General features: G+C 41.2%; 1 protein-coding gene across 2 annotated transcripts in view; it reads left to right on the top strand.

The window, feature by feature from the left end:
* Positions 1-12,816, top strand: part of CD99 (CD99 molecule (Xg blood group)) — a 30,758-nt gene extending 17,942 nt beyond the window's left edge. Inside the window, exons 7-11 of one of the 2 annotated variants that reach the window (XM_028727759.2) lie at positions 2,502-2,525; positions 4,253-4,282; positions 6,942-7,052; positions 7,326-7,379; positions 10,156-12,816. In XM_028727759.2, coding sequence (XP_028583592.2) covers positions 2,502-2,525; positions 4,253-4,282; positions 6,942-7,052; positions 7,326-7,379; positions 10,156-10,184 — 248 coding nt within the window. In that variant the 3' untranslated portion in view covers positions 10,185-12,816. The remainder of the gene's footprint in view (positions 1-2,501; positions 2,526-4,252; positions 4,283-6,941; positions 7,053-7,325; positions 7,380-10,155) is intronic. The other variant, XM_028727760.2, reaches the window with a different exon arrangement.
* The last annotated feature ends 1,441 nt before the right edge of the window (positions 12,817-14,257 follow it).

Here is a 14,257-nt window from a genome sequence, read left to right as displayed (position 1 = left end):
TTGGAATACCTGTAGGTATTTTGAGATGGGGCTTAGGAACATACATCTCTCCAGGTGATATAGGACTACAATCCCATCATTCCTGATCTTGGGCTGATGGGACCTGGAGTCCTACAATGGCTAGAAGGCCACATGTTCCCCATCTCTTACAGATGTTTCCCTTAGATGGTGGGGGTTAGGGGCAATGACACTGAAAACATTGTGCATAAATACATGTTTCCCAGGGACAGGCATCTGAAAGTAAGTTAATTACAACTTTTTTAAAACAAGATTTTACTAACATTACTATTCAATGTGCTATTAATTTCTGAAACAGGAAATGTCTAAAAATGGGTTGGGAGTTGAGAAAGCTTGTAAAAGTATAGCCATGGCAAATGCTCAACTATACATCCTTGGTTTATTGAGCAGCTGTAGTTGACTGGGTGGGGATAGGAGCATAAGCAGTGTAAATCTTGCTCCAGAGTGATCAGAACTACCACATAACTGTGGGGACAGTGAAGAGATCCTACTCCAATATCTGCATCACATCCTTGAGAAGCCAACCAGCAGAGTTGTTCTGTATGGTCTGGAGATTGATCACTCCTGACCAGGGGGTAGGGTGGACCTCTGGAGCACATGGTGCCTTTTCTGTAACCAATTGGCTAAACACTTTGAGGATAAAGTTGGCCAGCTCTCCGTTGTGGCATTGCCAACCCAAGTGTCCAACACAACATTGTTGGATCCAGTGTTGTGGGATCAATTCCAGTTAATTTGGTCTGATGATGTAGACAGGATCCTGCCAGTGCTGGTTAGATCCTGTCAGTTAGTTGGAGTGGAGCAACCTAATTGGTCCTGGATGTGGTCAATGCCTCATTGTTGTAATCACATGCCTCCCACTACTCTTAAAGACACAGTGCTGCATATTTTCTTAAACAGCCTGCTCTGAATCCAGCAGAATATAGTGACTATAGGCAAATCACCAACATCCCTTTCTTTGCAAATATGGCTGAGAAGGTGGTAGTGGAGCCACTGCAGGCATTCCTAGATGAGGCTGATTACCTGGATCTGCTGCGATCTGAGTTTCAGACCTGGCTTCAGAATTGAATCAGCCTTGGTTGCCCTGATCAAGAAAGAGACAGTGGGTGTGTGACTCTGTTACTTCTGCTTCATCTCTTAGCAGCTTTTGATACCAACAACTATATGAAGTGGCTTCAGGTTTTCATACATTACTTTCTCTTAGCCCCCACTGCCAATATTAGTATAGCAACACAGCTGATATAGCTCGTGCTTTCTTTACCATGAAAAGCCCACTTTGTAATATAAATATACTAATGATGAATTATTATTGTTAATAGTCTTTGCATGAAATTAACCCCGAGTTGAAAGAGAGTGAATGCTCATATTTGCAAATTCCTTTTGCTTTGGAGTGGACAAACTACGGTCCAGTCACAGCAACACTAAACTCTTGAATTTCTTAATTTTTTCTCAAGGCCACAATCACTTTTCTATTACGGACGATGGAATAAAAACAGCTTCAGAGTGAACCAGGAAGTCTTTCTCAGTTGCCCGAATGTAGTGGGGGAAATGAAATTGCACTCAAACCAGGGAACACCCAAAAATTGCTTCAGTGGAGAAAGGACTTCCTGCTTCATTCTGAAGCTATTACTGGGTCTTCTCAGGGCATGTATAACTCTAAATTTCCTTATAGCACTTGACAATCTTGGTTATTGGCTAAAACACTGAAAATGGAAGCAGGCTCATATCTTGCAAACCAATTGCTTAGTATACTGCCTGCACATTGTGCTTTATTAACTTTTGTTCCGCAAGGACTAAAGGCTTGCTTTTTAAAGAAATGAAACTCAAGAATCTGTTCCCCTGCTGGCCCTGGACCCAGTATCTGTTGAATTAGTTTCCAGTCCTGAAATGACAGCTTTGGGAATCTACTTTTCTATACCCCTTTGTACATAATAGCAGTTTCAGCATTCCTGACCAGACAGAAGCTCTTAACATAACACAGTTAATAACATTGACTTTTTATTTATATGTAATAGCTTAATAGTTTTAGTTTTCTGTTCTAACCATTCAAGGAACTAATGGCACAAGGGAGTGTCTGTAGTGGTGGCACTTGTGCTGCTCAGATTTGTCTACATGCTCCTTGAAACTCCCTGTGAAGGTCCTTCATAGATAGGACACACTTAAATGATCATGCATGATAAATGCATGAATCACCTTGATTGAGCATGATAAATGGCTGCATAATCTTTGAGTTTTGATCTGGGGCTGGTTTTGCAAGGCTTATGCAGAAGACTCTGATAGTTTGAACGTTATTCTACATTTTAAGTAAAGAAGTACAAACACATAGTTGGAATTGGTTATGTCCGCATGTATTCTATGCACGGCTAATTGATGCTAACTTTGTGCACAGCTAACTTAATCATAATTTCTCAGTTACTTTTCTAAGAATAATTTATGTTGATTTTGCTTCTCACGCTGTTATGCCCAATTTTTCTTTCTTAATGTAGGCCGTGCTTCTAATCCTTCTTCAGGTATGTGAGCTGTGCCAATGTTTGCTTTTCCATGTAGCAAGACCTTTGCAACTGTTGTAGGTTATAGCACACATGTCCTTGTTACATTGTTGTTTTACTTGTAACTTGCAAGTCCCTTGCAAGTCTTGGTGATACTGCTCATCATATGCTTTCCATGGGGTTGTGAGCTACTTGAAGGCACGCAAGGTTCTAAAAAGGAAAACAAGAAAACAATCCAGTTTAATTGTGCAGGCAGTCCTTAATACCTTTTATCAAAGCAAATTTATTTTAAGGATAGCCTAACTCAAAACAAGACAAGAGAGCAATTGCTTGTAGTTCATAGAAATATGATTACAGTCATACCTTGGATCTCAAATGCCTTGGCTCCTGAACAAAGCGGCTCCTGAACAATCTAAACCTGGAAGTGAGTGTTGAACTATTTTTGGAAGCTGAATGTCCGACGCTCCTGCAGCCAATCCAAATCTGCACCTAGGTTTTTGAACGGTTCTGGAACACATTCTGTTCGAGAACCAAGGTATGACTGAAATAAGAAAAACAGAAGACATATCTATGGACACTGATGAGCCAGTCATGGGTAAAACAAACACAAACAAAAGGATTGGCAAGACTGCAGATAGAGTGAGGAGACGGTCCATCATGTCTGGTCAGATACCAAGGGATGTATTAGGTGAGGTTAATCTGCAGGTGTAGAACAATAAGCAAGGGACCAAGATGAGTTGCAGACTGTGCTACCTTTTCACAGTATCTTCAGTACATCAGCAGTAGAAACAGTTGGTGTAGACCTGTGTAATAATATTGCGGCTCTAGTCTGACTATCCTCTCTGCTGCCATCTCACTTTTATATAGAAGTAGTGCAGCACTAACAACACTTTTACATTTCTTTCCCTCCCACTCACATATTGGGAAGGGCAGTTATGTGATTGCATTCAGCGTTCTCAGAAGGCTGTTGTGTATCATTTCCCTCTGACTTAACTGCTCATATCCAGAGTATTTCATAGTACAGCACTTCTATCTGGAAACTAAAAGGGTTACAGCTAATTATTGGAAGGGAATATTCTAAATATCTCCTCCAAGGAACTCTGAAAGGCTTATAAAAAGGGGTGGGGGAGAGAATCGCCATGCCCAGCACAAAGATAAACAGCAAAATACATCTGGAAATGAAATGCCAAACTAAAATATTTAGAGAATAACCATCATTGAAACACCAACCCATAAATTTCTGCTAGTGGCAATGAAACAACAACAGTTTGGAAAGTTCTGTGTGATCTATAAAGTCTTCAGTTGCTGTCTCTCAACAATGAAGGGGACAGCGGTAACCTGAGGCAGAGATCATTCCAAAGCCAAAGCCCTTTAGGGATAAGTGATAGAGTACCTTTGGGTAAGCCTTTCTGACAAGGAGCACCAGCCGACTTTGAAAAAGTGTGCCACACTATTTATATCTTTCAGTGATTAATAATATGCACCTTGCCTTTGATTGCTATTCATAGATTAAGCAGAAGAAGGAACAATATATGAAGAGGCTTCAGGTTTAGATGTAAACATTTATCTTGGTAATAGCACTGGCCCTTCACATACTGCTTATTTGTTAATACAAGAATCCTTCTGACCATCTTTTACTCTGCTAATATTTGAATTGGAAGGTAGAACACTTTTTACTGCAGTTGCATCATAGGGGGAATAAAGAGCTACTGTTTGCAAAGCATATTCTAACATAGTTGTTTTCATAGGTGGCTCAGACTCTGGTGGCAAAGCGGAAGGTAAGCTTGTGAGGTTTTTTAATGGCACTTATAACCTTGGATTCTTAAGTCATCCCGAAAAGTTAACCTTTGTGCTGCAGCAGTCTATAAGTTTTATCCTTGCTGTGTGTGTTCTGGTTCATCAGGTCAGTTGTGGGACAGAACTATTATGAATGACATCTTACTGTGATATTAAATCATATCCAAGGGGGAGCACAATGTTTGACAAAAGCAAAGTCCAAAATGGCCTTGTTCACACATCACAGTCATCCAGGGTTGTTGGCTTCTCACATGCAATGTACCTAATTATTATTTTTTTAATTACAGTTGGGAAGGGGGCACAAAACCATTTTGGTGTCCACATATGATATGTGGGTTAGCCACTCCTAGTGTTTAGGATTACAGTACAAATGGCAAAGTCTCAATGATGGGTCAAAACAGATCTAGTAGCTGTTGGGCAGACTGGAAGTAAAATTTAATCGGGCAAACACGAAATGCCTGTGGGTGGCTTCTTTTACTCAGAGTAGGCTCATTGAAACTAATGGACTTTATTTAGTCCTATTCATTAATTTCAGTGGGCCTACTCTGAGTAATAGTTGAATACTACTCAAGTTTGCTAGATAGTATTCATTTTTGTGAAACAATAATACTTTTTCTTTTACATAGAAAAACTTTCTGTAACTCTTATCAGAGGCATCAATTCATTTAGTAGCTAACTGTAGGACTATATTCTGATAATTTAATATTAATCTATTCTTTAAGATAGGGGTGGACAAGATGTGGTTCTCCAGCCTACAACTTGCACTACAACTCCCATGATGGCCAGCCTGCCTGGTTCTGATGGGTTTTGGAGTTCAACAACAACTGCAGGGCCACAGGCATCCTACTTTCGTTTTAAGGGAAGGCAATCACATTGTAAAAGACACACACATACACAAAATAACATGGTCTTAAATTTCTTTCTGTTTATATATAAAAATGCAAAGCTGTAGTCATGCTGCAGTTTATGGTGACCCTGTCAACTCCAGTGTGAAGAGCAGCCGGCAGGCAGGCAAGCAAACAAACAAGCAGTGTGGGTGACAGGCAGCCCAGTTATGATGCTTAAACATGGCTGCAGTGATGTTTGACATTGGGGAACAGGTGCTTCACACAACGGTTTAGCAAGCCGTTGTGTGAAGCCCCTCCTCACTTCTTTAAAAAAAGGCTTGGGATTGGGGTGAGTTGGGAAGGGCGGCTTAGGCAAGCTGGGGTGGGGGTGGGTAGGGTAGGGAGTTGGTGAAGAGTAAAGGGGTGGGGTTTGCTCAAGTGGGTGGCAACAGGGTGGGTGAGGTTTGTAAGCAAAAGCCTTAGGTTTTTTAAAAAATATAATTTGATTTGCATCCATCCTATCATTCCTCACAGTTGGCAGGAACCTGTTGTCACTATATGATTCAGCCCCTCCCCCCCCTTTGAGCATTGTTTGAGCTTTGTGTAAGGAAACAGAAAATTGATGACCCTTCAAATTTCTGCTGAAGTTCTCGGATTTGTCATTACTTCTGGGAGGAAGCCTAGCCATCTGTTCCCCTTTCGTTCCATCTGTTCTCCTTTCTATACACTTGCTTGAAACTTCTCATGAGCAAGCATCCCTTATCAGATCTGACAATCGCTGAGCCATTGCTTCCTTTGGAAGCAGATTGGACAGCAGTGAGTTGTAGCGTAAGAACACAGCAATTGCTCTGCTGGACCAGGCCAGTGGCCCATCTAATTCATCATTGTGCTCTCACATTGACTAACCAGATACCTATGAGATGCCTCCAAGCACATCCCGAGAGCATTAGAGAACTCTCCCCTCCTGCACTTTTCAGCAAATGGTATTCAGAAGCATACTACCTCCAACCATGGAGACAGAGTATAGGCATTGTGGCTAGTAGCCAGTGACAAAAATATCCTCCATGAATTTGTCTTTATCTTCTCTTCCCGCCATTGAAGTTGGAGGTCATCGCTGTCTGTCCTGAATCTTCCGACATCTTCTGTGTTGATTTCCATGAGTTCTAGTGGTGTGAGAGAGGGAGAAAAACCTACCTGTATTCATCTTCTCCATACATAATTCACACATGATTTTATGTGTGAGCCTATGAAGTAATGACTGGTTTGAATACTTGGGTGTTCTTCCTTTCCACCATGCCTGAACTCACTATTGACTTGATTAAGAATATGGATTTTTCAGATAGAAGCCAATGCATATCGATGTTGGAAACCTACATTTCACAATATCTAGCTTGGATTTTAAATGGAAGAATTAGCATTTCTTCTAATGCAGCTTAAAAAAAATATTTTATTTATTAAAATTGTATACAGTTCTTTATCCATAGAATTCAGGGCGGTTCATAGCATAATAACTAAGAAATTGGAGCTGGAGATCTTCCTGCCTTAGGAAGTACTGCTGGGTAGTAAATACATGATCAAGCAGTCACAAACATTTTGAAATGTAACATTTATTTCAAAATTTGCATTATTTGAAAGCTGTGAGTGGGTGTCTTTTAAAGAAAAAGGAGCAAACTCTATTGAATACAGTGATGTCTTCCAAGTGCATATTCTCTGGTGTCATTAAATTGCTCTTAAAAATGCTTTCTCTGTTATTTTTATTTATATGACTTTTGAGAAGTGGATCAGTTTAAGCCTGCTTTCTACCTTTTCACAGAAAATCCAGGAATGTTAGCTGGAATTATTAGCTCAGTACTTGTAGCAGTAGCTGGGGCTGTGTCAAGCTTTGTAGCCTACCAGAAGAAAAAGCTCTGCTTCAAAGCAAGTGGTAAGTTTTTTATATTAAGTTTCTTTTTGCTTTTCATATGTTGCCTTTAATGTTTCTATTAGCCTAACCAGTGACATGAAGAATCTTGTTTGTGTGTGCACGAGAGAGAGAGCTCCTCCATAATACGCATTATGACTGTATTAGAATTGTATCTTCCAGTGTAATTGGAGGCTTAAAGTTTGAAATGCGCCCACACTGGGCATTAGGTAATGTGTGTGAGCTGAATTATCTATGTGAAATATAAATGTATCTAAATTATGTTTGTATCTACAGATGAAGAAAATGTTAATATGCAAAGTCAACAAGGAGCACATTCTGAACCACCTGGTAAGGAATCTTCTTTATGAAAACAGAACTGAGTATGATTCTTTGCATACTTGAGATGTTTCAGAGTGGCTTTATATATGGAATTCTGCATGGTCTCCCATCAAGACAACAACCAAAGCTGGACCTCCTACTTAACATGCCTTCAAACAACTCTCAGTTTTCAGTTAACTTTGTCTTCCTTGCTAACCCTTTTATTGGCTTTATTTATTGGCCTTCTTTACATGACAGTTGTGAGATTCTGGAGATGTACCATATGGAGATACAGGCACTGACCAATTTGTACGCCGCTTTCAGATCTGGAAGTGGTAGTGGCAGGGTTGGAATGGGGTGGGGCAGACTTGCACACTCTCCACCTATGTGTGTAGTGACCCAGAATGCAGCCTCCGCACAAACAGAGAGTTTCCTACATATCTAAATGCCCTCAATTTGGAGGTTGGGCTTGGCTCATTAAGTGGGTGTGTTTTCTTCATTACCGGCTCCAAAATTGTTCCTTTGCCACCTCCAACTCTGTTGCATTTGCGGAGCTAGTAGAATCTCATGTGTCATCTTGGAAAAGATAGTTAATGCTAAAAATGTGTTGTATCCTCTATTTGTTGTTGTTTAGAGCAAATTAAATTTATAGTTAAACAGAGAATAAAAGACACGGGGTTGTTTTCAGCTAAGTTCTAGTCAAAGTAGACCCATTCAAATTTGTGATCCTAAGTCATGTCCATTCACTTCAGTGGGTCTACCCTGAGTAGGCCTAGCATTGAACACCACCCATGGTTTTGCAAGAGTTGCCGCATTAGGTTATTTACCATGTAGCCTATCATTAAATATGCCCTTAATAATTGTACATCTTACTTTCTTGCCAGTACATAGAAGAGCTATTTGCTAGTCCTCTTCAATGCTTTACCTTCAGATGGCAGGTTTTCTAGAGTTTCTTTTGAAGATAAATGTTGCCAAATAATTGCATTGAGCTGGAAACATTTATCAATGATCTGGTTGGTTGAGCATAATGTGCTACTGCTACTGACTATTGGTGGTGCTCTGGAGTTTGAGAAGGCAATCTTTCCTAGCTATACCTGGAGATGCAAAGGGTTGGACCTGGGACTTCCTGCATAGCATATTCTCTGTGAGTGAGCTAAGACCTTTGCCAGCAGTAGCAGGGAATGACTTTTAATAACAGAAACATACAGTTCAGGTTTTCCCCATCTTGTCACTTATTACCTTCTCAGCCATAGCCTCCCAGTTGTGGAACTCTCACCACTCTTGAGATTTGGCTGGCACTGACTTAATCTTTCAGTGCCAGCTGAAGTCTGCCCTCTTTGGGCAGTCATTTCAGGTGCAATCTAGACCAATACAATGATAGATGATCCATCTTGCTTATGCTGGGCTCTGCGTACAAGTGTGTGTTGTGCATGCAAGGGGACACAGACACACACGTGTTCTGTCTGAAATGAGATGTTACTGCATCAGAAACCCTTCATTACCAAGGGATAAAATGGGGATGGGGAGCAGGTTTGTTTATAAGATGTCTATCTCATTCTCTGCAGTGCACATGAAGTGACTTGTAGCATAAAAGCAATGACATTAATTATCAGCTAACAAAAATATCTCTGAAAATTACAGTGATGAAAAGAACCCACTAAACGCTATAAGCATCCAGCTAAATAAAAATGCATAAAATAGTGGAGAGTGCTACCCTTTAAATAAGTCTTACCTATCAAAATGTCTCCATCCTGCTAAATTATGCAAACACTCATAATTTAGGGCTGCCATACATCTGGGTGTCCCTTCACATTACCGTGATTTCAAAGGTGGAATTGACGTCTGGGGGGACTTTGTCCTGGATCTTAGGCTTGTCTAAAAATAGCTCAACAACTTTTGGGATGTCCTACAAGAATATCTGGTATGCATGTGTGTGTTTTAGGTTATTTTTGCCCCCCACTACATGCCTACTTTATTTTTAAATTGTATTTTGGTGCTTAATCAAAATTATGAATCCTAAGTAATCCTAAAGTAAAAGTGTAAGAAACAGTTGCAGCAAAAAAGGGAGGGGAATATGAATTATGATGAGGGATATGTGTTTGACCTGAAGATTACAAGGCTGAAGCTACAAATGGTGCGCAGCACAGTCCGATGCTTGTCTCCCGTGGAGTTTACTCCATAGAAAGTGTGTTCAGTATTGCAACTTCAATTGGCAAAAAAGGTATCAACAATAATCAGCTAGTCATGGTAGTGGAATGTTGGATGTCTGACAGCTGCCCCTTATTGTTGGTCCATGGATTAGGCCAATAAAGCAAAGCTTAGCAGGACTTGGCTTTAGGGAAACTTTAATAGAATTTGGACAGAACTGAAACAAGCTGGAAGCAGGAAAGATTAACTTTGCTAGTGAATTGTTGCATGGAACAAAGAAGCTTCCTATAAAAGAGAGCACAAGACAGCAACTTTTTCTTTTGTTTGTGTTCATAATGATCAGATAATTTTTCTCCATCTCCAAAGTGCACGGCTGTTAACAACTGCTGAGAGGGCTTTCAGGGCTTTTGGGGTTTAGGATGACAGAGGACTAATGTATTGCCCATCTTCAAAAAGCCCTTCACCTTCTAGATTGCAGTGGTGACAAAATGCTTCACTACTAGGAAAGAAGTTCCCATAGGTCCTGTTTTGGGGCTTTTGAATAGGCATGCTTAGGCACGGGCTGTAAGAAGTTTTAGCAGCAGCCTTTGTACTTAAACACACTTTTTATTTACTTCAGGAAGTAATCTCTAATCTGTTTCTCTTTTTTCCTTTTTAGTTCAACGCACACTTTTGCAGAAACAGTAGCATCATTTAAGATTAAGCGAAGGCCAGAAAACTGGACAGAGAATCTGCGTATTTCCCTGAAAAAATACCACACATTTCAAGCAGCAAAAAAACGAAGTTGCAAAGTAGAGTGAAAATAGTCCTGTTGAAAATGTCTTTTGAAAAGGAGAATGGACGTTTTAACAAATCTAAGTACTTGTATCTGTGGTTTACCCTTTGAAGTTCAAAGTTGCATACTTGCTGATTCCTGGCTTTAAAACAAATTTGTATTTGTTGGAAACTGTTGCTTTTGTCTGAAGACTCATATTTTGCATTATGGCAAGAACCTTAACAGAGGAGATGATTTTAATGTATACTGGTTAAATGCCAATAGGTGGGCTGCACCTGCCACTCAGTTGTTGGGAATGGAATAAATGTTTGCCCTCTTCATGTTCATGCCCTAAAATGCAGCACCTTACTTGTCCCCCATGAGAATATATCACAACCATCTGCCAAATGGATAGAAGTTAAGCATAGCCCTCAGGCCTATGCTACACATAGGGCTAAACTTCCTTGTTCCTAGAGACGCCAACTATTTAAAAACTGCATAACCTTATCCTGGCTTTTGCTTTTTTTGTCATCTTAGAATGTGAGCAATAGGTTTTTATATGTTCATGTATTTGCCTTTGAATAAGTGGTTAAGATCTAATGTCTCTTTTGGAGCATCTCCGATAATTGTACCTTTGCCTTTACAATGATTGCATAGGAGGTGGAGGTGCTCTTTGCCTTGCCTTGCTACTTATTCTCACTCAGAGCAAGTCCTGTCTAGTATACATGTTACACCTGGGGCCTTTTGAATGCAAAAGAACAATACAGTGGTACCTCGGGTTATGAACTTAATTCGTTCCGGAGGTCCGTTCTTAACCCGAAACCGTTCTTAACCTGAGGCGGGCTTTCGCTAATGGGGCCTGCCGCCGCCGTGCGATTTCCGTTCTCATCCTGGGGCAAAGTTCGCAACCTGGAGCAACTACTTCCAGGTTAGCAGAGTTTGTAACCTGAAGTGTTTGTAACCCGAGGTACCACTGCATTATATTGAAATGAAGTGTGGAATTTTGGGGGTGGAAGGGGAGGGCACAGTAAAGCTGTGCAGCTGCATAAGCATATCATGTATAACTCATCCAGCCACTGTCTCCAAGCTGGAGTTGTTTTCTACAAGAATACCAAAAATTAATTTAGCAAATGCAATTGCCATTTAAAACTCAGTGATAGCATGTGCCTCTGACTATGGGATTTACCTCTTTATTATTCACAAGTGCCCTGCTTCCTCTTGTTTCGTATTTACAACAAAAGTTGACATTCTTGTGACCACTTAGCTATATTTTTCAGTAAATGGCTTCCAACAAGGCTTGTTTGACCAATTGCAGATGCCTTTAGCTGCATACCTTGAAGTGCCATTAATATAGTAGTAGGTAATTGATCAGAATAATATGAACTGAGCACTCTGTATTCCACTTAAGGTGCAGAAAGGCTTGATAATGGTCACTGGGAGCATGAAAATGGATTGTTTACATTGGATCTAAATAAATTCCTGTCTACATGCTTTCAGTTTCAAGATTGTGGTAAACGTTTGGCACAAGCTGACAGCAAAAATTTGACCAGCTAAATCATGTAATGAGCATTATTTTTTGGAACTCAGATACTTTCTATCTAAGCATTGTGCCAATGTAAAATCAAAGTTATTGCATAGAATGTGATTTCTGTATGCATGGGTCTTGTAATCAAATCAATATTGGATGCCATGTTCTTACTTAAACTAGAAACTAGATGGGAGCTAGCCACACGTGTGGAGCATGGGTGCTTAAGTTTGTTTCCATTTTTAATGCACACAGAACTCAAGATCAGTTCTTCGTCATATTATAAACTGCGCTAGGCACATGCTCCACAGCAAATGTGCATCAGTTAACCCAATAAGGAAATTGCATTTTGAGGCAATATGTGCCACTGAATGCAACTTGCAAAGTGGCAATACTTTTTTTAAAAAGAAAATAATCATTTTGTAAACTACAAGCAATGCTAAGCTTAATATTGGAATGCTGCTGATTTCTAAAGATGTTTCTATGTCATTCCTAAACAGCAGAGTCTGAATTTTGTGCCCAATACCCCCACACCTTTGCATATATTATCTAAAGCTCCACAAAACTCAGGACAGCTTACTTCCCAATGATGTGTGTATAAAATTGGCTGCACTCCTATATGTATTTGGAAGTAAACTATATTGAGGTCAGTGGGGCTTGTTTCTGAATAAACAGACATACAATCAGGCCATCAATTTCTAATGGGAATCATTGTTTTATTTCATCCCATCTTATTTCATGTGTACTATGTGATAAAATGACTTAAAACAGTAGCTGTTTGAGTGTGCTAAACTTCAAGTAGAGTAAGGATGGTGGGCCTTTGCTTCTGCAGAGATTGCCGGACTACAACTGCCATCTTCGTTGACTATTGGCCATTCTGGCTGGCGCTGATGGGAGTTGGAGTCCAGCAACATCTGGGGGACCACAGGTTGTGAATTAGTGTTGTGGCTCCTTAGATTGCAAGAACTTCTAGGAATTTGGTAATTAAGATATAATACTTGTGATCTTTTTTAAAAAATAAAAATCAACAAAACCTAAAACTTTTTCGCTTGTCTGTATGTTTTTAAGGGGGACTAGACAAAATGGCTGTATGATTTTAGCAGAGGCTTTGGGATTGAAAACCAAAAAAATATACCGTATTTTTCGCTCTATAGGACGCACTTTTCCCCCTTCAAAAATGAAGGGGAAATGTGTGTGCGTCCTATGGAGCGAAGACGCCATAGCCCTGCGACCCTCTCCCGGCTGGAGAGGTGACGCGCGCCTATGGCAGGAGCCTCCATAGGCGCGCGCCACCTCTCCAGCCAGGAGAGCGCGCGTGGGGCTAAAGCAGCCCCCCACGACCCTCTCCCGGCTGGAGAGGTGATGCGCGCCTATGGCAGGAGCCTCCATAGGCGCGCGTCACCTCTCCAGCTGGGAGAGCGCGCGCGGAGCTAAAGCTCCGGCTGGAGAGGTGACGCGTGCCTATGGCAGCAGCCTCTCTGCTGCGCCTTTCCGCTGCTCCCTGACCTGCTCTTTGGGGCTGGTGGTGGGCTTCCCCCCGCCAGCCCCAAAGAGCAGGTTGAAAGGAACCTGAAGCCTGGAGAGCGAGAAGGGTCGGTGCGCACCGACCCCTCTCGCTCTCCAGGCTTCCAAGGTAGCCGCCTGAACGCACCTTAAACGCACCTTGTTTTAGAGCGGGAAAACAAGAGGGGGAAAATTCTCCCACTCTCTGCGCAGCGCCTCCTGCCGCTTCACTGAAGGGGCGCTGGGCAGAGAGCGGAAGAATTTTTTTCCCTTGTTCTCCCCCCTCTAAAACAAGGTGCGTCCTATAATCCGGTGAGTCCTATGGTGCGAAAAATACGGTAAGCGGCTTGTCAACAATCATAGAATTGTAGACTTGGAAGGGACACCAAGGGTCATCTCATCCAAACCCCTGCAATGCAGGAATCTCAGCTAAAGCATCCAAGACAGATGACCACCCAAGCTCTGCTTAAAAACCTCCAAAGAAGGAGAGTTTACAACTTCCCAAGGGAGACCTTTCCACTGTCGAACAGCTCTTATTGTCAGAAAGTTCTTCCTGGTGTTTAGTATGAACCTCCTTTTTAGTAACTTGAAGCCATTGGCTTGAGTCCTACCTCCCAGAGCAGGAGAAAGCAAGCTTGCTTCATCTTCCATATGACAACACTTTAGATATTTGAAGATGGCTATCATATCTCCCCTCAGTCTCCTCTTTCCCAGGTTAAGAATACCCAGCTTCTTCAACTGTTCCTCATAAGGCTTGGCTTCCAGACCCTTGATCATCTTAGTTGCTCTTCTCTGCACACAATAACTGATGGTGAGCTGGTTTGGTTTTAAATTACCGTAGGTGAATATCTGGACTAGCTTTGGAAGGATGCCAATAAGCTAGGAGTAAGCAAGAGGACCTTAATATAGACTCCATCATAGCTTTCAAAGCCACAGTGAAGTGATAGGGCTCTACTACACCTTTTCATAGGTGTATAG

Source organism: Podarcis muralis, chromosome 4 (assembly GCF_964188315.1).
Source record: "Podarcis muralis chromosome 4, rPodMur119.hap1.1, whole genome shotgun sequence".
Lineage (NCBI taxonomy): Eukaryota > Metazoa > Chordata > Lepidosauria > Squamata > Lacertidae > Podarcis > Podarcis muralis.
The sequence above is the reverse complement of the archived record's forward strand: the minus strand, read 5'-3'. Positions and strand labels throughout refer to the sequence as shown.